We start from the raw sequence: 27,149 nt of genomic DNA on the forward strand, positions 1-27,149 counted from the left end.
AAACTGTTCTAGTACAGTTACAATACTGTCATCTTAAAATTGCCGAGGTTTGTCCAGCACACAAAAAGCAGGACAAATCCAATTGGGCCAATTACTATGCCATCAATTTACTTTCGAGCATGAGAAAAGTGATGGAAGGTTTCATCAATTGTATTGTCAAGCAGCAGATGCTCAGCAATAACTTGCTCACTGACACCCACTTCAAATTCCGCCAGGGCCACTCAGCTTCTGACAACCTTGATTCAAATATGGACAAAAGAGCTGAATTCCAAAAGAGATGCCTTTGGCATCAAGACTGCATTTGATGAAGTGTGACATTAAGGAATTGGAGCCAACTGGAATCAGGAGAAAACTCTGAGCTGACTGGAGTCATATCTGGCAAAAAGATAGTTATAGTTGTTAAGCAGTTAGTCATCTCAGCTCTAGGACATTTTTTGCAGGAGTTCCTCAAGTGAGAAATTTTCTAATCAAACTGCTACTTAGTGGTGTTGTGACACACCTCTACAGCAGATGGGATCTAAACCCAGGACTCTGGCACAGAGGGAGGGACACTAACCCTGTGCCCAACAGCCCAGCCATTAATGAGTGAAGGCAAAGAGAACGCCTTTTACTTTGAGGGTAATTAACCTTTGGAATTGTCTACCTGGGAGGTATATGATAGCTTAGACTTTGGCCAAAACTCATTGAACTGTCCAGTCAGATGTGATGGCACTATGTGACAGAAACAGGTTCAATATGCTGTTCGTATCCTTATGGATACTTATTCTCTTAAAATTCATCCTACTCAGGGATATTATGACATCTCTAGAGCAGCCAGGACTTGGACCAGAGTCTCTGGCTCAGTGGCATGAACAAAAACCCCTGCCATTCCTTGCAGCCAAAGAGCCAATCGACAGCCAACCATGTGGATAACCTACACTAGCCTGGGTGGGAGAAAGTGAGAATTGCAGATGCTGGAGATCAGAGATGAAAAGTGTGGTGCTGGAAAAGCACAGCAGGTCAAGCAGCATCTCAGGAGCAGGAGAGCTGATGTTTCAGGCATAAGGTGAAGGGCTTATGCCCGAAATGTCAACTCTCCTGCTTCTGGGATGCTGCGTGACCTGCTGTGCTTTTCTAGCGCCACACTTTTTGAGTATTCTGGGTAATCTTGAAGCACTAATCTTTCAGTTAACGGGCAAGCATATTGAACACCTGCACCACAAACAAACATTAGTTCCTTAGGGAGTGAGGTCTGCAGTCCAACCATCTTCAGCTGCTTCATCAACAATTTCGCCTCCATCATAATGTCAGAAGTGAGGTTGATCACTGATGAATGCACAACATTCAGCTTCATTTACAACTCTTCAGATACTGAAGCAGTCCATAACCAAATGCAGTAAGACCTGGACGATATCCGGCTTGGGCTATAAGGTGGTAAGTGACACTTGCACTGTACAAATGTCAGGCAATCAACTAGAGAAAGTGAGGACTGCAGATGCTGGAGATCAGAGTCGAGTGTGTTGCTGGAAAAGCACAGCAGGTGAGGCCGCATCCAAGGAGCAGGAAAATTGACATTTCGGGCCAGAGCCCTTCATCAGGAATGTCAGGCAATGACCATCTCCAATGAGACATAATCTAACCACTGCCACTATTCAATGGCTTTACCAAAGAAACAGGAGCAGGCCATCCAGCTCTTTGAGCCTGCTCTATTATTCCATACGATCATGGCTAATCATCTTACTCAGTACCCTGTTCCTGCTTCTGCCCCATACCTTTTAATCCATGTCAGCTCAAGAACTACATCTAACTCCTTCTTGAGAGCAATTACTGTTATGGCCTCAACTGCTTTCAGTGGCAGAGAACTCCACAGGCTCAGTACTCTGGGTGAAGAAATCTGTCCTCATCGCAGTCCTAAAATACCCTATCCTGTATCCTTAGACTGTGACCCTGGTGTTAGACTTCCCAGTTATCAAGAACACCCCTCTAGTCTATCTTATCTGGAATTGCATATGTTTCTATCCCCTCTTTTATTCTTCTAAACTCCAGTGAATATCATTCCAACTCATTTAGCAGTATAGATTTAGTTGGTCTCCATGTGTCTGCCATTCCTGCAATTAACCTGATGAACCTTAACTGCACTACCGCCATAGTCAGAACATTCATCCTAAGATACAAGAGATGAAAACTGCGCACAATAGTCCAGGGTCTTACCAAGGGCCTGTACAACTGGAGCAAAACTCCTCTGTATAAATCACCTCACTATGAAGGCCAACATACCATTTGTCTTCTTCATCACCTGTTGGACCTCATGTGTACTGTCAGCGACAGGTATGCAAGGATACAGGTGTTTTGTTGCACCTCACTCTTTCACATTCTATTACCATCCAAATAATAACCTGCCTTCCTATTTTTGTCACCGAAGTAGATAACCTCATATTCATTCATGTTATACTTCATCTGCCATGAATTGGCCCATGCACTCACCTTATCCAAACCACACTGATGCATCTCTGCATCCTCCTTAACAATTCATCCTCCCACTCAGTTTTGTGTTGTCTGCAGAGATATTAATTTATTTGATGGAACTAAATGTAATGTATGTTGCGAACAGCTGGGGTCCAAGCACTAATCTTCACTGTACCACACTAGTCCTTACCTGCCACTTAAAACAGAACCTGTTTATTCCTCCTCTTTATTTCCTGCCTACCAACTAGTTCTCTATCCATTTTACCTCATGTACTTTAAATTATGTGCGCTAATTTCTTATATTGGATCTTATTGAATGCTTTCTGAAAATGCAAATAAACCATATCCTTACCCAGTGAAGCAGTTTTTAAGGCAAAGATATTTAGATTTTGAACAGTAAAGGAATTAAGGTTTATGGTGGGCAGGTAGGTAAGTGGAGCTGAGTCCACGAAAAGATCAGCCATGATCTTATTGAATAGCGGAGTAGGCTTGATGGGCCAAATGGCCTACATCTCCTATTTCTTATGTACTTACATTCCCCTTTATCAACTGTATTATTTACAATCTCAAAGAATTCCAACAGATTTGTCAAGCATCATTTCCCTTTTTGTAAATCCTTGCTGGCTCTGTCCAAACCTGTCATTCTTTTCTAATCTTTTATGATGGATTCTCCCACAGTGACTGGATTACACCTCCTCCCACCCTGCAAAAATGCTATCCCTTACTCCCAATTCCTCCACCAGATGGGCTCCCAGGAGGACCAGTTCCACCACAGAACACACCAGATGGCCTCTTCTTTGAAGACCACCATACCCCCTCCAACGCATCGCATCCACGTCCCGCACCTCTGCCCTCTAACCCCATCCCTCCAATCACAAGGACAGAACCCCCCGCCCCTCACCTTCCACCCACCAATCTCTGTATACATCTCATCAGCCAACATTTCCGCCACCTACAAACAGACCCCATCACTAGAGATATATTTCCCTCCTATCCCTATCCACTTTCTGTAAAGACCATTCCCTCCGTGACTACCAGGTCAATACCACGCCCCTGTCAACCCACCCTCCCTTCCTGGCACCTTCCCCTGCCACCGCAGGAAATGCAAAACCTGCGCCCACACCAACCCCACCACACCCCCCCACCCCGCCCCTCAGTTTTGTCCAAGGCCCCAAAGAGCCTTCCACATCCATTAAAGTCTCACCTGCACTTCCACACGTTATTTATTGTATCCGTTGCTCCCAATGCGGTCTCCTCTACATTGGGGAGACTGGATACCTAAATGCATTGCACTTCAGAGAAGACCTCCGGGACACCCGCGCCAATCAACACCACTGCTCCCTCCCACTCTGCCAGGGACATGCAGGTCCTGGGCCTCCTCCACCACCACTCCCTTACCACCCGATGCCTGGAGAAAGAACACCTCATCTTCCATCTCGGGACCCTTCAATCCCATGGCATCAACGCGGACTTCGCTGGTTTCCTAATTTCAGCCACCCCCGCTACCTTACCCCAACCTTCCAGCTCAGCACCATTCTTATGAACTGTCCCACCTCTCATTCTTCTTTCCCACCTATCCGCTCCACCCTCCTCTCTGACTCATCACCTTTACCTCCACCTCTGTCCAACTACAGCACTCAGCTACCTTCTCCCCAGCCCCAGCCCCACCCCCCCCACCCCGCCCTCCCATTTCTCTCCACCCCAGAGGCTCCCAGCCTCATTCCTGATGAAGGGCTCTTGCCCAAAATATTGATTTTCCTACTCCTCAGATGCAGCCTGAACTAATCTGCAGTACCCACATTCATCTCGCATTTCCCTACTACCGATATCAGGCTACCTAGCTCATAATTTCCTGTTTCGTCTTACCTCCTTTTTCAAAAAAGTGCGATTACATGATCCACTGTCCAATTCATGGGAACAGTTCTCGAGTCTAAAGAATCTTCAAAGAGGGCCACAAATGCATCCACTATTTCTCAGGCCATTTCCTAAGTACTCTGGGATGTAGATTATGTGGTCCTGGGCATTTGAAAGCCTTTAATCCCATAAATTTCCCCAATGCCATTTCCTACTAATACTCTTTCCCTTAGTTCCTCTTTCTCACTAGATTGTGTTCCTCAACATTCTTGGGATGTTATTTAGTGCTCCATTGCAGTATGTATTCAACAGGTATGCTGTCTCTTTGTTCTCCATAATAACTTCCCTTGTGTCTGACTACTAAGGGACTTATATTTGTCTACACTATTGTTAGTCCCTTCACATTTTTGTGAAAGCTTTTAAAGTTAGTTTGTATGTTTCCTGTAAGTTTACTCTCTTACTCTATTTTTCCCCACATAATCAACTTCTTTGTCCTCCTGTGCTGAAATCGAAACTACTCCCAATCCTCAGCAATGTTGCTTTTTTGGCCAACTTGTATGGCCCTTCTCTGGATATAATATCTTGTTAGCTATAGCAATGTCACCTTTCAATGTTATTTTTATCCCAGAGGGGAATGAATGCTCTTTAAATATTTACCATTGCCTATCCATTGTCACTCCTTAATCTGTCATCACCAGTTCTCAACGCTTACTATCACTGATTCCCCCACTATCAACATCCTGTGACCTGAAACTTAACTGGATGAGCTACATAATGAGCTGTTCGGAGACTGGGAAACCTAGAGCAGATAAATCCCCTCCTGACTCCCCAAAGCCTGCCCATTATCTACCAAACACAGCTCAGGAGTGTGATGGAATACTCTCCACTTGTTTCGTAGATGCAGCTCCAACAATACTCAAGAAGCTTGACACCATTCAGGACAAAGCAGCTCATTTGACAGGCACCATAGCTACATCCCTTCATCACCAAAGGTCAGTAGCAGCTGTGTGCACCATTTACAACATGCACTGAAGCAATTCACCAAAGCTCCTGAAGCAAAAACTTCCAAATCCACAACAATTTCCATCTTGAAGGACAATGGCGGCAGGTACACGGGAACACCACCAACTACAAGTTCCCTCCAAGCTGTTAATGATCCAGACTTGGAAATATATCGATGTTCTTTCAATGTCACTTGGCAGAATTCTGGAATTCCCTCCCTCAGGGCATTGAGAGTCTACCAATAGCATTGGGACTGAAACAGCTGAAGACAGCTCACCACCACCTTCTCATGGGCAACACAGAATGCACACTAAATGCAGCCCCAACCAGCAACACCCACATCTGGGATTGAATAAAATAAATTTTAAAAACTCTTTCAAACATTGTTTTTAAAAACTGCTTTCTCTCACTTCAGTCCCCAGTTTTTAACCCACAAAAATAGAGAGAGTTCTTCCAGTAGTGTGAGTCAACCTTACAAGTGTCAAGTGTTTACATACAAAGCTGTATGAAGTAAATGCATCCTTTCTATAAAAATGCTCATTTAATTTCCAATGACAAGTAGCCAGAAACAACAGACATTTACTTCTAGCATATTTCACAAGTACACATACAACTTACCATTTGCGCATATGGTTTCATTTCCCATGCCTGGATATTAGTATTATCTATAATTATAGGTGATCTGCCTTCATCCATTGACTGTTTAGCTGTTTGAAAAAAATATGAATTACATTTGTGTCAGAAACATAATTTATTTATAACTGAAGTGTTTCTCTTTATTTAAAATGTAATTCTTAACAGAATTGAAAACTTCCATTCTCTCTCATCAATGCTCTCTCATATTCTCAACACTTACCAAAGCTTTTGGTTTGGAGGTGTTGGTTGGACTGGCATGTATAAAGTTAAAAATCACACAATCCCAGGTTCTAGTCCACCAGGTTTATTTGGAAGCACTAGCTTTCAGAGTGCTGCTCCTTGATCAGGTGGTTGTGGAGAATAAGATCGTAAGACATGGAATTTATAGCAAAAGTTTATTATGTGATGTAACAAATTATATATTGAAAAAGACCTGGATTGTTTGTGAAGTCTCTTACCTTTTAGGATTACCATTGTGGTTTCAGTTCTTTCATGTGTAAATCCCAGAACTTTTTAAAGTTACATTCTCAAGTGAACTTTAACAATAGATGCCATGTCAGCTGAGATAACGCATTCAAGGTATGAGGCTGTCTGTACCCCAATTTTCAGACTGATTCTATTTCTAAGAAAGGGATTTACAGAATCTTACATGGATTTATGCAATTTTTGAGTAAAATATAATTCTCCAAATACAAATTCATCCCACAAACTCGTGTGTGTGTGTGTGTGTTGGGGAGGTATGAGTGTCTATGAGAGTATGTGTGTATGTGAGAGAGTGAGAGTGTAAAGGGGTAAAAATCTATGCGAGGATGCATGTGTGGGTGAGAGTATGGGAGTGTATGTGTGTGAGAGTATGGGAGTGTATGTGTGAACGTCGGAGACAGAGGGTCTGTAGGAGTGCGTGCGCCCGTGCCTATGCTTCTGTGTGTATCTGTGTGTGTAGGAGTGTGTCTGCGTGCATGCGTGTGTATGTATGGTGTAGTGCAGTGGGGTCACCTGTAGTGTGATATGAACCCAAGGTTCCGATTGAGGCCACCCCCATAAGTACCAAACTTGGTAATCAGCCCCGCTCGGCCACTTTGCGTTGCTGTCTGTCCCGAAGTCTGCCTTGGAGAATGGTTACCCAAAGGTCCGAGGTTGAATATCCTGGACCGCTGAAGTGTTCTCCGACTGTAAGAAAACACTCTTGGCTAATGATTGTTGTGTAGTGTCCATTCATCCATTGCCATAGCCTCTGCTTGGTCTTGCCAATGTACCATGCCTCAGGGCATCCTTGCCTGCAGCATATAAGATAGACAATGTTGGCAGAGTCACAAGTACCTGCCACATACATGGTGTAATGGTGGTATCTGTGTCGACATTCTGACACGTCTTGCAGCGACTATCATGACAAGGTTGAATGGTGTTGTCCTGAAAGCAGAGCAGTTTGCTGCAAACAATGCAGCAATGATCTCTTTGTGGTTTGGTGGTTGTTTAATAGGTGAGAAGTGGAGACGTGGAGAAGGTCTTGGTGAGGTGCTCATCTTCACTGAAAATGTGTTGCAGGCTGCGAAGAACATGGCACAGTTTTTCGGCCCCTGGGAAGTCCTGTCAGCTGCAGCAGTCTGTCTCCTGAGGTTGTCATTATGGTTTATTGCTGTGGCATGTTGGAACTGGTAGTCGATGAGTTGAGTGTCGTACCCCGTTCATACGAAGGCATCCTTGAGTACTTCCAAGTGCCCATCACGTTCTCCTCATCTGAACAGATCCTGTCGGTGCATACGGCTTGTCCATAGGGAATGGCTGTTTTCATGTGTTTTGGGAGGAAGCTGGAGAAGTGTAGCATCGTGGGGTTGTGGTAGAGAGTGAGGTGCTGAGGTGCCCATCCTTGATGGAGATGCATGTGTCCAAGAATGAGACAGATACTGGATGAGTTTGATGGTGGGATGAAACTCATTGATATCATTGTGTGGTTGTTTTCAGTAACTCCTCGCCATGGGTCCAGAGGAAAAAATGTCATCAATATACCTGTGTATAGTGTTGGTTGGAGGTCCTGCATAGAGAAGGCTTGTTCGAACCTGTGCATGAAAATGTTGGCATATTGGGGTGCAAATTTGGTCCCCTTGGCTGTTCTGTGTGTCTGGATGAAGAACTGGTTGTGAAATGTGAAAACCTTGTGGTTGAGGACAAAGATGATAAGTTGTAGAAAGGTGCTTGGAGTTTGGCAGTTGTTGGTGTGGAGTACTGAGGGTGTTGTCTTGATGCCATTGTGGGGGATGCTAGTGTAGAGTACTGAAACGTCCATTGTGAAAGGAATATTTCTGGTTCGACTGGTCCATGGGTGCTGAGTTTCTGTATGAAATCTGTAGTGTCATGACAGAAGCTGCGGGTCCCCTGTATAATTGGGTTCAAGATGCCTTTGACATAGCCAGAAAGGTTCTCACGCAGGGTCCCATTGCCTGATACGATGGAACATCCTGGTGTGGTGGCTTTATGTATCTTCATAAGGCAGTAGAAGTCGTCTACGCAAGAAGTATTTGAGATGAGGGTGCGTAGGGAGCTCTGAAGGACTGGATCCAAAGTCCTGATCAATGTGTTTAGTTACAGGTGTGCTCTTTCGTCAGATCAGCCAGTAGTTGCCTGTAGTGTTCCTGGTTGTTCAATTGTCAGTACACTTCATTGCAGTAATCTGTTCTATTCTGAATGACAATGACTCCTACTTTATCTGCTATTCCCTGGTGCATTCTTGCAGGCAACACTTTGATCATAGTCCATTTACTAATCAATCAATACCCTGTTCCAAATTTGGTTTACTTGCATTTTCCTAATGTATGCAAGATGAAAAACTTTGACTAAATGTTTTTTCCAGCTACTCAATCTTTTAACATTTAATACACAATTCCTCCAACAATATTGTGCTCATATAAAGCTATATGTACCAGATTTTTAAAATAAAGATTTGATTCAAATCCCTCATGGCAGTCTGTTATCTACGTCTCCACAGCATTAGCCTCGTCCTGTGGACTACCAGTCCAGTAACATTACAACTGTGCCAACGTCTCCCCTAATAAGAGAAACATCTGCCCACAAGGTATACAAACTTATATTTCTCACCAACAATTGCAGTTTTTTTTCCATTCTTCCAACCTTCCATCACTGTGGTAAAAGGGAGCAATCCCCTCGAGACGGTGGCTCAGGTGATTAGCACTGCTTCCTCACAGTGCCAGAGACCCGGGCTCAATTCCCGCCTTAGGCAACTGGCTGTGTGGAGTTTGCACATTCACCCCGTGTCTGCGTGGGTTTCCTCCGGGTGCTCCGGTTTCCTCCCACAGTCCAAAGATATGCAGGTTGGGTGAATTGGCCGTAGTGTTAGGTGGATTAGTCAGGGGTAAATATAGGGATGTGGGTTTCTCTTCGAAGTGCCTGTTTCCACACTGTAGGTAATCTAATCTAATCTAATTAAACAAAACACCCAAAGAACATAGTCTAAACGAACTAAGTAACATTTCGGACTTTCTAGAGCTAGAAAAATTTCATATCGAAGTTCACTAGACAATCATCAAATTCTAAAACCCTGTGTAAAAGCACAGGATGAAGTACCAGAAAATTAAGGTCACACGCATAAGGTTATTATTGATAAACAAATTCTTCTGGCCTGAATTGAGAAAAGGGTGATAATTAAGATTGAGACATTTTCTTTTAAAAAAACTAGCTTCACTGTTAGCTATCATTACATATTTGAAACTAACTTGAAAGAATCTACACCATTTTCATGACAGCATCAAGCTTACACATTATCTAATTTCTATATAATTAATCTGATTCAAAACTGAAAGTCAAACAATCTTAACTATAGTCACAAATAACTTCTTGCATCTATCCTGAATTTTTCATTGTTTAACCAATGCAATGCCAACCTTGCTTGCAGTTTTAAACAAAGCACTGTTCTAAACCAAGTAGTATGAAAAAAAGATGCAGAACACTGCAGAATACAGTTTACAGGTTATATACCCAAGTTTCAGTGCAAGTTATTAGAAGCTGAGGCGGTTTGTCTTTTTGGAAAAATCTACAATTGGGGTCACAAATTAACAATTAAAGATCATCCTTTTAAGTTGGAAATGAAGGATACTTTTCCCAGAGGATCCTGTGACTTTGCAATTCTCCACCCCAGAGAGGAGTGGAGGTGACATCATTGAATATATTCAAAGTTAAGTTCGATAGATTTTGGAACAACAATAAAAGTTCAAAGGCCACAATCTAATCAGTCACAATCTCACTGAATAGCAGAACAGCCTTAATGTCCAAGGGGGTCAACTCCATCTCCGATGATCACAACACGAAAAGGCAGTGAAACCTGTATCGAACAGGCTATTGTGGTGAAACTCACCAGATAATTATTCAATGGGTTAGCACAGTTTAAAGAAAAGGTAGATCCCTGTGGTTTATGTTCAACAAAGAATTGGGCAATTACAAAGTTAACAGAATCATATTAGAAGAGAGAGTCTCCATATGAATAGAAGCTATATTAGATTCAGTATTTATGTACAGTACAGAAGCAAACAAACCAAATAGAATAAATCTCAGACTAAGCATTTTGCTAAACTGAAATCAAATATATTCACGATAGTAACAGTCAAGTGTTCAATTCTAAACAGTGCTGGAGAAATGCCTGACAACGTCTGTCGAGAGGAAAACAATTGTGACTTCAATATAGTAAAGGGAAAGTTGCCATAGTCCTAACAGAACATAGAAGTGCTCTCTCATTACAGACAGATGACTGGTGGTAGCTTAACCTGAGGTTCACCATGCCTCAAGTGATGGAAGATGCATCTAAGGAGAGTCCTTTACAGTAACCTTGGAGTGTGGGAATTGAACCCATGTCACTGGCATTCCTCTGCATCACAAACCAGCCATCCAGCCCTCTTTCCTCAGTTATGGGAATCAAAGGAGAAAGTAATTCAGGTAGAATTATAAAGGAAAGGTTGGAAAATGCAATTTACTCAGTATTACAAAGGAATGAGTAAGTGATGATCTTAAGTTGAGAAAAATAATAAATAAAAGGATTAAGTTGTATAGTCTCTCTCAAACTCTACCCGATGGGTAAACTGATAAAATAAATTCAACTCTCATATCAAAACGCTTCTTCAGGGAAACAGATCTCAACACCTGGCTGTTGAACAGCTGACGTGCTCATTTAACCCAATGACAGCCTCGTAGGCTGAGTACAAATGACATATGTATCACTTGCAAACAGCTTCATACCATGAACTACAAAATCCAGCTTCAATTCTGGAGCTCAGTAGCTTGAATATAAAATTAGCTCAAAAAAGAACTCCACAGTAAGTACATACTTCGAAACCAATACATGTCAAAATTGCATTGATTATAATATTCCAAAATATCCTTGACTCTGGAAAGGTTCCAGTGGATTGGAAATATATGTTAATATATTGCCCTTACCCAAAAAGGGAAGAAGACGGAAAGTATGAAACCATAGACCAATTAGTTTAATATCTGCCATTGGGATATTGTTAAAATCCATTTTTAAGGAAGTTGAAATGGGATATTTGCAAAGTTAAAACAAAAACATGCTGACTCTGATGGATTATATGAGGAGTAAGTCATGTTTGCTCAATTTGCTAGACTCTTCAAAGATGTTACAAACAAAGTCGCTAATGGGGATCCTGTAGATATAGAACATATGGAGTTCCAGAAGGAGTTTGATAAGATGCTGCAGACAGGTTACACTAGGTTAGATCACACAGGGTTCGGGGTATTACATTAGCTTATAGAGGGGAATGGCTCACCAACAGAAAGCAGAGTGATGAGATAAAGGGGTCTTTTTTTACAGCAAGCTGTAACCAGTGGGGTGTCACACCAGTTTGGTGCTTGGGCCCCAAACTGTTCACAATTTGTATTAATGTCTTGGATGCAGAGATACAATCTACTATCACCAAAATTGCAGTTGACACCAAAATAAGTGGGAAAAACTAAGTTGCAATGAAGAAATAAAAAACATACAAATTGATATGGAGAGTTTTGGTGAATGGACTAAAATCTGGCAGACGGAGTTTGAAGTGGATTAGCGTGAGGTTATCCATTTTGGGTGGAAAAATAAAAAGGTACATTATCTAAATGGAGAGAATTCTCAAAATGCTTCAGTGCAGAGGGATCTGAGTATTCTTGTGTAGGAGCTGCAGAAAGCTAGTATTCAGGTATAGCAGATAATAAAGGAGGGAAAATGGAATTTTGGCATTTATTGCTACAGGAATGGAAACTGGAGATCAGGCCTGAGACAGATCAGCCAACTAGGCCATCTACATGTGGAACCAAAGGAGATAGGGGAGATCCTAAACAAATACTTTGCATCCGTATTTACAACGAAACCTCAATTATCCAAAGTACATGGGCAGGGAGTATTTCGTTGGGTTAATCGAATTCCGGGTAATAGAATGCTGGATAACAGAGTTTAGCCGTGCATTGGGACCTTGTGATCTTGCCGGATAATCAGACATTTAGATAATCGAATGCCGGATAATCGGGGTTCCTCTGTACTGTGGAGAAAGTTGCAGAAACTTGGGTAAATAAATTGTGCTGCCTTGGAAAGCGTCCAGATTACAGAAGAGGAGGTGCAGGAGATCTTAATGTATAAAGGTAGAAAAGTCCCTGGGAGTTGATCAGGTTTATTTCAGGAAATTATGGGTAGTTGGGGAAAAAATTGTGTGGCCCTTCGCAAGGATATTTATATCATCGACAGCCATGGGTGAACTGCTGGAGACTGAAGGGTGACTAATGCGGTGCCATTATTTAAAATTGGCTGCAAGGAAAAGCCAGGGATCTATCGACTGGTGAGTTTGATGTTAGTGGTGATTAATATGTTGGACGGCATTCTGAGAGAGGGAGGGCATTCTGTGCATTTGGAAAGGCAAGGACTGATTACAGGTAGGCAGCCTGGGTTTCCGGATAGGATATCATGTCTCGTTAACGCAATTGAGTTTTTTCTGAAGAGGTGCCCAAGAAGATGGATGAAGGCAGAGTAGTAGATGTTGTCTACATGGACTAGCAAGGCCTTTGGCATGGTAACACCATGGTAGATTGTTGACTAAGTTAAATCTCACAGGATCCAAGAAGAGCTAGCCAATTAGATACAAAGTGGTTTGACAGTAGGAGACAGAGGGTTGTTATTCAGACTGAAGACCAGTGACCATCAGTCTGTCGCAAGGATCGGTGCTGGATCCAGTGTTTGTTTATATAAATGACAACAACAATGTGAATAAGAATACAGGAGGCATGGTTAGTAAGTTTGTAGATAATAGCAACATAGGTGGTATGGTGGACAATGAAGAAGGTTATCAAAGATTACAAAGGGATCAATGGAGCCAGTGGGCTGAGGAATGGTAGATGAAGTTTAATTTAGATAAATATGAGATGTTGCATTTTGGCAAGACAAGCCAGGGCAGGAATTAAACAGTTAATGGTAGGGCCCTGGGGAGTGTTCCGTAGTTCCATTAATAGCAGAACAGTTCCATTGACTCATCTAGACTCGATATAGTAGCCTGCTTTCTCTCTATGGATGCTGCCTGACCAACTGTCAACATGTTAAAGAGTTAATTTGTTCTGCTGACATGTAAGGAATTGGATGCCCCAGGGAGTGTGTTTTTAATGTCTTGCATGCAGGATGTGACAATCTAATAATACTCTGTAAATGCTGCAGTTTAAGGAATAACCTAACCACACACTATTTTAAGGAATTACCTAACCTAATCACTTTACATCGTTTTTGGGCAGCATGTGATACTATGAGGGAGTGGCAGGGGGTGGTGTCTTACATGTATGACGGACTGTGATGTAAAACCCTGTATAAAGGGAGGACGGTTCCCTTGTTTGGGAAGAGTGTTAAGTGATCCCCCCCAGAAGCTAGTACTTGCTTAAATAAATTGTGGCTGTTCACAGAAGTTGGTGTATTGCCGTTGCATCAAGCATGCAAGAATCACAAGAAGGGAACCTAACGCTGTGAGTTGTTTACAGTTCATTTTAGCTTTGACACATCTTGATCTGGGGTTTTCTGTTCAAACATAACAAAAAAAACCAAAATTCAAACAGATATTCAGACAGTGATAAACAGGTAACTCATACCTCTGTTCTGATTCCACTCATGAGCTTCTCCAAGGTAACTGGGGTCAAAACAGTAAACCCCATTCTGACAGAAATAATCATCTGTGCTTAATGCCACACCATTCGGACTTTGAGCTAAAAGCAACCTGTAAATAGAAATACTCAAGGTTGATTACATAAGTAGCTAAGTAAAACATACAGCACATTAAAGTCAATAATCTGTACCCAGAAGACTTTTTCTAAAAAAGTTTATCTACAGCAAATGATCAATGATATGAGAACACATGATGAAATTAACTGACATTACACCAAAATGTAATAATGAAAATTATGGGGTAATATATTTCAGAGTATGGGATGCAATTCTCAACATTATCTCAGTGTACCGAATTTTTAAAAGTCATGTCTTGCAGAAATGTTTTCCCCTTTAAGCATTTTAAAACTACAGCACATATTTGTTACAAAGTAGAAATGTCATCCATTTCATTTGCTGCCTTTCTCAATATCAAACATCAGTGTTCATTACTAGGAATTACAATGACATTTTCAACGAATATTAGTCCCCCAACCTCAGAGCCTGTTACGAATTCCTTCCCAAAATCCACAAATACCCACTCGTTCAGCCTGTTAAAACATAGAACATATTTATTAAATGGCCATTGGATAGATATATGGATGAAATGGGAATAATGTAGGTTAGACGGGCTTCAGATTGATTTCACAGGTCAGCGCAACATCGAGGGGCCACCGGGCCTGTACTAGAACATAGAACATTACAGCACAGTATAGGCCCTTTGGCCCTCTATGTGGCACCAACCTGTGAAACCAATCTGAAGCCCACCTAACCTACACTATTACATTACCATCCATATGTTTATCCTATGAGCATTTAAATGCCCTTAAAGTTGGCAAGTCTACTACTGTTGCAGGTAGGAAATACTCTGAGTAAAGAATCTACCTCTCCCACCTGTCCTATACCTATCACCCCTCAATTTAAAGCTATGTCCCCTTGTGCTAGCCATCTCCATCCGAGGAAAAAGGCTGTCCCTGTCCACCTTATCTAATCCTCTGATTATCTTGTATGTCTCTATTAAGTCACCTCTCAACCTTCTTCTCTCTAATTAAAATAGCCTCAAGTCCCTCAGGCTTTCCTCATTCGACCTTACCTCCATACCAGACAACATCCTGATAAATCTCCTCTGAATTCTCCTTCCTATAATGCAACGACCAGAACTGCACGCAATACTCCAAGTGCAGCCACGAGTTCTGGACAGCTGCAACATGACCTCATGACTTTGAAACTCAATCCATCTACCAATTAAAGCTAATACACTGTATGCCTTCTTAACAACCCTATCAACCTGGGTGGCAACTTTCAGGGATCTATGCACATGGACACCAAGATCTCTTTGCTCATCCACACTACCAAGAATCTTACCAGTAGCCCAGTACTCTGTACTCCTGTTACTCATTCCGAAGTGAATCGCCTCACACTTTTCTGCATTAAACTCCATTTGCCACCTCTTAGCCCAGCTGTAGCTCATGTACATCCTTCTATAACCTGCAACAGCCTTCAGAACTATCCACGACTCCACAGACTTGAATGTCATCAGCAAATTTACTAACCCATCCTTCTACGCCCTCATCCAGGTAATTTATAAAACGACAAACAGCAGTGGCCCCAAAACAGATCTTTATGGTACACCACTAGTAACTGAACTCTAGGATGAACATTTCCCATCAACCACCACACACTGTCTTCTTTCAGCTAGCCAATTTCTGATCCAAGCCACGACATCACCATGCTTCCATATTTTCTGCAATAGCCCACCATGGGGAACCTGATCAAATGCTTTACTGAAATCTATATACACGAAATCAACCGCTTTACCCTCATCCACCTGTTTGGTCACCTTTTCAAAGAACTCAGTAAGGTTTGTGAGGCATGACCTACCCTTCACAAAACCGTGTTGACTATCTCTAATCAAATTATTCCTTTTTAGATGATAAATCTCTCTCTCAAAATCCTTTCAAACACTTTACCTACAACCAAAATAAGGCTCACTGGTCTATAATTACCTGGGTTGTCTCTATTCCCCTTCTTGAACAACAAGGGGACAACATTTGCTATCCTCCAATCTTCTGAATTTATTCCTGTAGACAATAACAACATAAAGATCAAAGCCAAAGGCTCTGTAATCTCCTCCCAAGCTTCCCAGAGAACACTAGGATAAATCCCATCCAGCTCGGGGACTTATCTATTTTCACATTTTCTAGCATTGCTAACATCGCCTTTTTATGAACCTCAATTCGTCTAGTCTAATAGCCTGTATCGCCGTATTCTCCTCGACAACATTGTCTTTTTCCAGTGTGAATACCGACAAAAAATATTCATTTAGCATCTTTCCTCTGACTCCACGCATAACTTCCCACTACTGTCCTTGACTGGCCCTAATTTTGCTGTCTTCATTCTTTTATTCCTGACATACCTACAGAAAGCTTTAGGGCTTTCCTTGATCCTACCTGCCAAAGACTTCTCATGTCCCCTCCTGGCTCTTCAAGATCTCTCTTTAGGTCAATCCTGCTAACTTGTAAATCTCACATGCCTCACGAAAGACTGAACCTTCACGTCTTATCTTCTTCCTCTTGACAAGAGATTCAACTTCTTTAGTAAACCACGGTTCCCTCGCACAATCACTTACTCCCTGGAACAGGTACATACTTATCAAGGACACACAGTATCTGTTCCTTAAACAAACTCCACATTTCAATTGTGCCCCTCCGCTGCAGTTTCCTTCCCCATCCTTTCCATCATAAATCTTGCCCAAATGCATAATAATGGCCTTTCCCCCAGCTATACCTCATGCCCTACGGTATGTATCTATCCCTTTCCATCACTAAAGTAAACGTAACTGAATTGTGGTCACTATCACCAAAGTGCTCACCAACCTCCAAATCGAACACCTGGCTTGGTTTCATTATCCAGTACCAAATTCAAAGTGGCCTTGCCGCTTGTTGGCTTATCTACATACAGTGTCAGGTAACCCTTTAGTACACACTGAACAAAAACTGATCAATCTAAAGTACTTGAATCATAGTATTTCCAGTCAATATTTCCAAAAGTAACTACCCTGTTACTTTCACTCCTATCCAGAATCACCTTTGCAATCCTTTCCGCTACGTCTCTGGAACTTTTCGGAGGCCTGTAGAAAACTCCCAACAGGGCGACCTCTCCTTTCCTGTTTCTAACCTCAACCCATACTACGTCAGCAGACGAATCCTCATCAAACTTCTTTTCTGCCACCGTAATACTATCCTTGACTCACAATGCCACACCTCTCTCTCTTTTACCACCTTCCTTGTTCTTACTGAAACAGCTAAACCTCAGAACCTGCAACAACCATTCCTGTCCCTGCTCTATCCATGTCTCTGAAATGGCCACAACAAAGTCCCAGGTACCAACCCATGCTGCAAGTTCACCTACCTTATTCCGGATGCTCCTGGCTTTGAAGTAGGCACACTTCAAACTACCTTCCTGCCTGCCGGTATACTCTTGTGACATTGAAACCTTATTTATGACTATACTACTCACAACCTCCTGTACACTGGAACTATAATTCAGATCCCCATCCCCCTGCTGAATTAGTTTAAAATCTTCCAAGAGCATTAGCAAATTCCACCCAAACCCCCCCAGCTAACCCCTCACCCCAGTAAGTCTACACCCTCCCCACCCCCACAACAGAATCCAAAACGGTATACTTGTTACTGAGGGGAACGGCCACACGGGGATCCCGTCACCATCTGCCTGTTCCCTTTCCATCCCCTGACTGTATCCCATCTACCTTTCTCTCCCCTTATCCAGTCCCTTCCCACTTACATCTGCGATTCTTCTGATGCTTTGCTGGCATTCCCAGTTTGCTGGCAGCAGTTGCCTTCTATTCACCATGGAAATGTGTTGCTGGAAAAGCGCAGCAGGTCAGGCAGCATCTAGGAAACAGGAGAATCGACGTTTCGGGCATTAGCCCTTCTTCAGAAATGTCGATTCTCCTGTTCCCTAGATGCTGCCTGACCTGCCGCGCTTTTCCAGCAACAATTTCCATCTCTGATCTCCAGCATCTGCAGACCTCACTTTCTCCTTCTATTCACCATGGACAGGCAATCCCTTTACATGGACAATCTCCATAAAGATGGGGATTCTCACTTTAAACAACTTCACAATTAACTTCTCTCACTTTCACAAAGGTATAGCCATAAGTACCCGCTTAACCCCCAGTTATGCCTCGGAACAGAGGATTTTAAGGGGCTTGACAAGGTAAATGCTAAGAGAATGTGATCCCTCATAAGACAGGCTAGAACCAGAGGACATAGTCTCAGAATTAAGGGACACCAATTTAAAACTGTGAGGAAGTTCTTCTCTCAAAAGGGGAGAAAGTGAGCACTGGAGATCAGATTCGAAGAGTCTATGCTGGAAAAGCATAGTCAGGCAGCAGCTAGGAGCAAGAGAATCAAGCTTTGAGCATCAGCTCTTCATCAGGAATTCCTGATGCAGAGTCCTCATGCATATTTCAGGCTGGGAGAGATAAATTCTTGATCTAGTGGGGGAAATAGAGGGTTATGGGGAAAGGGAGGAAAGTAAATGTGAGAAATGTTAGCTCATTCATGAGCCTATTGAATGGCAAAGCAAGCTCAAGGGGTTGGACAGCCTATTCCTGTTTCTAGTTCTTATTATCTTATGAACTGTTTCTGAGAGTTATGTGAAACATTTCTTGTTCCAATTCTACTCTGGTCCTTCCCTACAACTCTTTCTCTGGTACCTTGAAGATAGCATCAGTGCTGCCCCCTACTGTCTAGGATTGCAAGAATTTATCAATTTTGCATCCTCCTCCTCCCCTCTTCAACATTTTGGATTGCATTTCTGGGGATAAGGTGGCCAGCAAGGTGGGTTCAGAAAAACCAAGAAAGCTTAAAATAAGGAACTCTAAGACAGGACCTAAGGCCCAGATCAATTATCTGTCACATCTCACTGAGATAATGCATTGAAAATCAAGGCCCACCATTCCAGGAGTCATCACAAAAATTAAAGATTTTTAACTAGTATGCAAAGATTCCCCCAACTTATGTGAATTGTAAATCCAGATTGCCAGAAAGCACAGATTAGGTTTCTATTCTGAAGAATGACTACTTATTACCAGTCAAGCTACAGACAAAACTACGAACCACTGATACATAACTATACTAATTAAAACTCTAAACCCCATATAAATGTACCTTTATAAAACTAGCTGTGTGCACACACACATAAACAAAAAAAAAAATTGCTGTTATAGATGGATGTAAAGACTGGGAAGACAGTTCAATGCTTCCTGTTCACAGGGTTACGAGATGGTTCTCATGATTCTTGTGCTGGTTATAACACTCTTTTGCAGTTGACCTTGTCCAGATGCTTCCATGGTCTTCTGTAAAGAGGCAAAGCTGGTAGATTCATTGATAAAAGTTACAGCAATTGATGATGAAGAGAAGATAAACTGGTTTTCTTCCAGCTCAAACTGGTTTTTACTCTCTCTTATTTGCAGAGTTCTGAATCTGGTAGAGACCTGAAAGCTTCCCTGTATCTTGTTTACACCCCCAAGCTGTTCAGTTACCGGAGTACCAACCACATGGTGTTGGCAGGCAGAAAGTCTTTCTCATCGACAGCTAGTCCACAGATCAGCTACTTGTACCAACCAAAACTGTATCTGTACACACCCCGGGCTCCAGCTCATCTACAACCACACTTTAACCATTGCTCAAACAAACAGCTGTGTGAACAGTGCTTACAAGGAGCGTCAGGCTACTTGCTTTCAAAACATACAGCAAACCAAGGATTGTTGTGGGATCAAAAGATTTCACTCATACCATTCCATAATTAAAAAACACAGAACACGACAAAATTCTCTATGTCAAAATAAAAGACAGCATCGCTTTACAGATAAGTGAGTCATCAGCAAAAAACTGCATAAGACAATTTAAATCAATCTTGAAATCGTGACTTTTAATCTGCAGAATTTTATTTACCCAGTGTATACTCCTCCTCCAACAACAGTATCTGTTTCAAACCACCCATCTTCTATCTGTCTTTACAGTCAATGAGTGTGTATATTTAGGAATTTAGAAGTGATTTGTTTTAAATTGTATGGGATTTCTAATCTACAGTCTTTTGTTACTTAGCTGTATGCTACAATAAACACTACTATTTTTCTATTAATGACAAAACTTGGTGTGAATTACCTTTGAATGAAATAGCAGTCAGTCAGGCATACTGGTTATCTTAGTGGTCTAAGTCAGGCTTTATACAATTTGGAATGGCTTGTGGAAGAGCAGGGCATGATTTTAGAACACTTTCCCCAGTTAACTTGTAAGAGATGTTTAACGGGCTGTCTGAGATCCAATGATTAGGGATTAGGCAAACGGGAATATGGAGTTGGTGCAAGCAGTAAAAGTACAAAACAAAGATTTTCTGCAGTGGTGACAGTAACCGTAATGGATTTTGAGGAATTAGCAAAAGTCAGACTGCTGGAATTAGTAAATCAATTAGAAGTGGACTAATACAGGCAAGATTAGATACATCAAGTGCCTAGTCATTTGAGTTATCAAGAATTCAAATGCAGCTTGAACATGAGAAAGTGATAAAGCAGCTCAAAACAGAGAAATAAAGTTTTAAAATTAAAAGAGTCAGAAAGGGAACTCAAAAGACATGAGCCTGAAGAAAAGGGAAAAGAGAAAGCAAGTGCAGGTAGAAAACTGGGACTAAAGTTGCCAAGGCAAAATTAGAGGAAAGAAATAGGGAATATTAGTTTACAGTGATGCAGTTTAAAAAAAACTTCAGATATCAAAGCAGGTTCCAATGAGGAAGACAGTAGTTAAAAACCTAAGTCCAGCAGGGAAATGTTTAAATTTGTACACTACCTACCAAAAGTTGAGGAACAGGATATGGAGGCATACTTCTTTCAAAGTAGAGTCATAGGTAGACAGGGTGGTGAAGATATCATTTGGCACGTTTGTCTTCATTGGTCAGAACATTGAGTGCAGAAGTTGGGATGTAATATTGCAGCTGTACAGGACATTGGTGAGGCCAGTTTTAGAATTCTACATTCAATTCAGATTGTCCTTCTATAGGATGTTATTAAACTTGAGAAGGTGCAGAAAATATTTGCAAGGATGTTGCTGGGTTTGAGTTATAGGCAAGAGGCTGAATGGGCTGAGACTATTTTCCCTGGAGCATCGGAGACAGATGGGTGACCTTTTAGAAGTTTATCCTTGAAGGGGTGGATAGGGTGAATAGCCAAGGTCTTTGTATTAGCATGGGGGAATCCAAAACTAGAAGGCATAGTTCAACGGGAGAGGAGAAAGATTTAAAAAAAGGACCTGAGAGGTAACTTTTTCAGCAGAGACTGGTACATATATGGAACAAGCTGCCAGAGGAAGTAGCGAAAGCGGCCACAATTACAACTGTTAAAAGGCTACTTGGGGTTGAGTCTATGAATAGGAAGAGTTTAAGAGGGATATGGGCCAAATGTTGGCAAATGCGACTAGCTCAGATTGGTTAGAAACAAAAAATACTGTAGATGCTGGAATCCAAAGTAAATAAGGAGTCGTCTGGAAGAACACAGCAAACCAGGCTGCATCAGGAGGTGGAGAAGTCAATATTTCAGATATTAAACCTTCTTCAGGACTAGATCTAGTCCTGGAAAAGAGTTTACGCTTAAAATGTTGACTTCTCCACCTCCTGATGCAGCTGGCTTGCTGTGTTCTTCCAGCCTCCTGTTTGTCTACCTAGGTCAAGTCGGGGTATCTGATTGGCACAGACAAGTTGGACTGATTCGATTAGATTAGATTCCCTACAGTGTGGAAACAGGCCCTTCAGCCCAACAAGCCCACACTGACCCTCCGAAGAGTAATCCATCCAGACTCTTTTCCCCCTGATCAATGTACCTAACACTAGGTGTTTAGCATGGCCAATTCACCTGACCTGCACATCTTTGGACTGTGGGAGGAAACCCACGAAGACATGGGGAGAACGTGCAAACTCCACACAGACAGTTCTCCGAGGCTGGAATCGAACCTGGGACCCTGCTGGTTGACGTTTCTAAGCATTACGAGTGGGTAGGAGAATCATATAGGCAAAGTTCAGAAATCTGAAAAAAAAAGCCTGCTGAAAGCGATATTGAAACTCAAAGGATAAATTCAAGTAATTCTGACAGGTGGATACAGGCATTAGGAATAAATAGCATATATGAAGCTGAGAAATCACTCTTTGAAACTCATTGCCTTTTTTTAATTTGAATACATGCTGAAGACCAGAAAGTGCAACTATTAGATAGGCAGTTGTAATGACTGACAATTGAGCTGATGCAAAAGAAAAACAGAACTTTTTTTGCCTGTCATCTAAATAAACTTGACGAGGAATGGTGGTGGGAGAGTAAAAGGAAGACAAGTAGCTAGCTAAACAAAAAGACAGTTTGGAATGACCCAAAATCCCCTTCTTAGATCAGAAAGGAAGATGCTGAGGACAGAAGAGAAAGATCAAAGGACCAAGTGTTTCCAGTGTACTTAAAATTAGATACATTTGTTCAGATTGACAGCCAAGACAATGGAACATACAATGGTACATAAGAACGAGTGTGAGAAAGGATAACAGATCAAACTGCACCTATAACTATAAATAGGAAACCAAAGGAAAACACTGCTGACTGCGGGAGAGAGGAGTAAGAGAAGAATGAGATCTAAAGAGTTTTGGCCAAAAGGAAAGAGATCCCCTTTTTCTTCACGCAATGAAGCGAAACCCATAACTATTCAAACAGAAACGAGTGACTCAAACTCTTCTTGGGAAGGACACAGGTTTTCATCCAAAAATTACGCATTTCTAAGCTTAACTTGTGAATTGCAAACAATTCAAATTAAGCTTACCGTGAAAGAGTAGATTTTCCACAGCCTGGTGGACCACGCATAAATATGAGAACTTTATCTTCAATTCCTGGTTTTAATTGCGGTTCTGTTTTCTGATGCTGCTGACACAAATGATATATACCAAGCCCCAGCATATTGGATTGATGCTCCACATTTTCACGTGGACAATAATCATGAAAGTAGTTTTGCCCAGGTTGCATTCTGTTGTCGCCGTTGGGGAATGCCCAAATGCTACAACACTCATTTCCAGCTTGCAATGGCACAGTATTGTTGCAGACACTGCTGTAGCTGTTACTTAAAGGTGGCTTGTTATTAGGAAAAGGCATCAGCTCCTGTGATGGGCCACTGTATCTTTGACAATCGAGTGGAATACCAAACCTTGGCAGAGGTGGTTCTTGCGGACCAATAAAAGCCTGTGGCTGATTCCATTGAGGCCTTGCAGGAGACAAAATTTTATTCCAATCTGCATTACCTAAGTGTTCAGTGGTTGGAATTTGTGGTCTACCAATACGAGGGTCACATACATCTTGAGCTTTATGTTTCCCATTTGTAGTCTTTTTGCATGTCTTGCCAGTCTTTTTTCCATCACGTTTATCCACAGTTGTGTTTCCTTGACATTTTTCTGAACTTACTAAATCATCCACACATTCAGTTTCATTTTCAATTTTCTCCAATTCCTTATAAAATAGGCTTAACTCATTTTCAAGTTCAGCATTGTTTTCAGGCACAGTAATATCATTTTTATCAGGGTGCCCGCTGTCCTCTTTGAATTTCAAAACTGATGACTCAATTGCAATGTTTTCATGCTGAGAACTTGAATTGGTGTGTGGGGCACAGAGTTCAGATTCATTTTGCTTTTCAGCACCATTTGTTTTTTCTTTTTCAGGCAATTCAGTGGAATCACATTCACCTTCTTCAGCAACACTCTCTGTTTTTCGTCTTTTTGAACGGGGACCACTCATTTCTCCTTCAAGTTCTGAAGACCCAGCACTAGTTTCTGCATTAGACATCTGTAAATAAGATGAGCATTCATTAAGTATAGAAACTTTTTACTCTGGTCACATAAAAATTTTTAGAAGTATGTGACCAAACATTTAATTAGTTTTTTTTAAAATGTAGCTATAAATTGGAACACAACTAGCACATTTTCTTGCTTACTGAACTTATTCAAGTTTGTTTAAAATAGAGATATTTTGTTTGCACAAAGTAAGTCTTTGAATGAAATGTATGCACACTGAAAGATTTCATGTTTTCAACTTGAAATTAGGCAATGTCAATTTGGTCCAGTGCTCATTTGTTCAAATGCACGAGGAAAAATACATGCACTTTTTACTTTATGATTTCATAATACTTGACTTTTTTCAGTTTTCAAATCAAAAGAAAAACAACATTGTTGTTTTGAGACAAGTTGTTGTGACTCAAAATTGTCATTTTTCCATTCCTTTTATCTACAACTACACCCTCATCTCCTGCAGAAGTAACAGCACTGCATTTTTCAAAAATATGTTTCTATTCTATGAAACGTGAATATCAAGAAACCAAATGGTTAACCCAGTATTTTATTATTCTGAAACTGTAGTTCTTTAATACAAAGGATAGAAGTACTAATCAGAAATGTTTGAGGAAGGCAGTTATTTGCACAAAAGATGCAATGACAGTTGGAACAGGTATAGGCAGAATTGATTAGTTCCAAGTGTTAACACAATGATTTTTAAAACATCAATATTTCCTTGTGGTATAAAACATCATAAATCATACAAAACTTCGAGGTTACCCGAAATTGCTTGGCTCCCAAACAAGCATCCACAGCACAGTTGTTAACATTCTCTGCTGAGGCAAGAGACTTCCACTCTAGCACAGGAGCACAAAAATCTCAGCTGAGTACTACATTTTTGGACGCTGTCTTTTTGATCAAGACACCAATCAAAACAGTCCCTGCCTACCACTCTGAAAGCAAGTAACATTCATTTAACACAAATGCCAGGCAATGAATATCTCCAATAACAGGCAATCTAACCATCGCCCCTTTACATTCAGTAGTGTTGCCATCACCAAATCCCCCACTATCAATATCTTAGGAATTACAGTTGATGAGAAACCTCACTGGACTTGCCATATAAATTTGCTGGCTACAATAGCAGGTCAGAGGCTAGAAATACTGCTGCAAATAACTCACCTGACTCCCATCTACAAAGGAGAAAGTGAGGACTGCAGATGCTGGAGATCAGAGCTGAAAATGTGTTGCTGGAAAAGCGCAGGTCAGACAGCATCTAAGGAGCAGGAGAATCGATGTTTTGGGCATGAGCCCTTCTTCAGGAAGGAAGCCCTTCTTTCCTGAAGAAGGGCTCATGCCCGAACGTCGATTCTCCTGCTCCTTGGATGCTGCCTGACCTGCTGCACTTTTCCAGCAACACATTTTCAGCTCCCATCTACAAAGCACAGGTCAGGAGGGTGATGGAATACTCCCCACTTGTCTGAATGGGTGCAGCTCCAACAACCCCCCCAAGAAGCATGATACCAAAGACAAAGCAGCCCACTTGATTGGCAGCACATCCACAAGCACCAAATCCCTCTACCATCAACGCTCAATAGCAGCAGTGTGTATTATCTACAAGAAAGCTCCTCAGATGGCATCTTCCAAGCCCACAACTACTTCCATCTGCAATTTCCCTTCCAAATCATCTATTTTCCTTCACTGTTGCTGGGTAAAAGTCCTGGAACTCCTTTCACAAGGGCATTGTGCATCTACCTACAGCACATAGACTACAGCTGTTCAAGACGGCAGCTCACCACTACATTTTCAAGGGCAACTAGGGCCGGGCACAAATGCTGGCAAGCCAGCGACATGCAAGTCCCACGAGTGAATAAAAAGTTTGAAATACCTGTTTGAAACAAACACAGGAGTTTATCTTTTGCGGTTTAGATATTTAGCATTCTATTAACAAATAATTTTTAAAAATGTTAGTTATGACGTTTGTATTTCAGTCTTTGATGTGCACAAATTTACAGCGGTGATTCCCGCATTGCAACAGGAACGAGTTGGCTGAAATACAGTTCGCGGATGGTAGATAGTCATGAGATGCAACTCAGAATCCAAAGCGTTTACCTCACTGAACAAGTGTCAACACTAGCATAAGCAGTATGCTAAAATAGGAAAACAACTGTAACAGAAAGACTAATTTTGACGTCCCTGGTAAAAAGCGCAAGCTCAGATACCACATATACATTTAAAACAATCTATGAATAACTGTACTCTCAAAGCTGATGAGTTTTGAATAAATACAACTACTCAGGGTTCTATAGTACTTATGAATGCAGCTCTTCGGTCAGCAAGTTGCTGAAACCACAGGCCTGGATTTATTTATAAACAAAGGAGAGACAGTCAGTCAAGAAATAGTTCAATAAAATTAGCAGGTGCGTGCATTACAGTTCATGGCCGGCAAACACGAAGGGCATGCACAAGCTGCAACCATGGCCAACAGGTCCTGCCCGGAACAGATAGAGCGATCCGGAAACACAAACTTCACTCTCCACTCCACCCCCTCTCAATTCGATCCTTTCGGCCAACTAGATTTTCTAAACAGTGGGGGGAAAAAATAAGCAGAATGTCGGCGCCATATGACAGCCTTCACCTTCAAGACCAACTATGGCTGAGGGACAAAGGGCAGAGCCGGTGGAGCCAAGACCGTAACTAGGCCTAAGCTTTAAATCTTCTTTCACAAGCTGCCCGCAACCAGTTAAATTGTGGAAACGAATGAACAAGAACACTGACGCTCCTTTCTTCAAAATCACAAATCAAACTACCTTTTTCTTTACATCATATCTTGGAGCCGACTCATACCGTTTCAGCAAGTGACCAAGTCTAGGCCAGTGACGTTAGCAGCCGCACGGCATTCTGGGAGTTGTAGTCCGCGGGTTACAAAACTACAAAGCGGAGTCAATGTGCACATTGGAGGAGACGGTGACACGTGATGAATTCACTAATTCAGACACACAAAACAATGCTCTGGGAGCATGGATTCAAATCCCATTAAAGTAACTGGTGAAATTTAAATTCAACTTATTCATAAATCTGAATTTGAAAGCCACGCTCATTAATGGTGACTGTGACAACTATCACACAGTCATAAAACCTCATCTGGTTCATGGATGCCTTCAGAGGAAATCATCTC

General features: G+C 41.7%; 1 protein-coding gene across 6 annotated transcripts in view; it reads right to left on the reverse strand.

Annotated features, from left to right (window-relative positions):
• Positions 1–26,862, reverse strand: part of LOC122550794 (NEDD4-binding protein 2-like 2) — a 43,138-nt gene extending 16,276 nt beyond the window's left edge. For 2 of the 6 annotated variants that reach the window (XM_087988231.1, XM_043692059.2), the window contains exons 1-4: positions 26,782–26,862; positions 22,978–23,987; positions 14,053–14,177; positions 5,920–6,008 (exon numbers count right to left, since the gene is read on the reverse strand). In XM_087988231.1, coding sequence (XP_087844357.1) covers positions 5,920–6,008; positions 14,053–14,177; positions 22,978–23,987 — 1,224 coding nt within the window. In that variant the 5' untranslated portion in view covers positions 26,782–26,862. Of the gene's footprint in view, positions 1–5,919; positions 6,009–14,052; positions 14,178–22,977; positions 23,988–24,751; positions 24,890–26,283; positions 26,346–26,404; positions 26,554–26,609; positions 26,712–26,781 lie in introns of those variants that run through there. The other 4 variants (XM_087988233.1, XM_087988234.1, XM_087988232.1 and 1 more) reach the window with 4 other exon arrangements.
• Positions 26,863–27,149: the final 287 nt, after the last annotated feature.

This window comes from Chiloscyllium plagiosum, unplaced genomic scaffold (assembly GCF_037043375.1).
Source record: "Chiloscyllium plagiosum isolate Xiang-an unplaced genomic scaffold, Cpla_swu_hap1 HiC_scaffold_6, whole genome shotgun sequence".
In the NCBI taxonomy this organism is placed as follows: Eukaryota; Metazoa; Chordata; class Chondrichthyes; order Orectolobiformes; family Hemiscylliidae; genus Chiloscyllium; species Chiloscyllium plagiosum.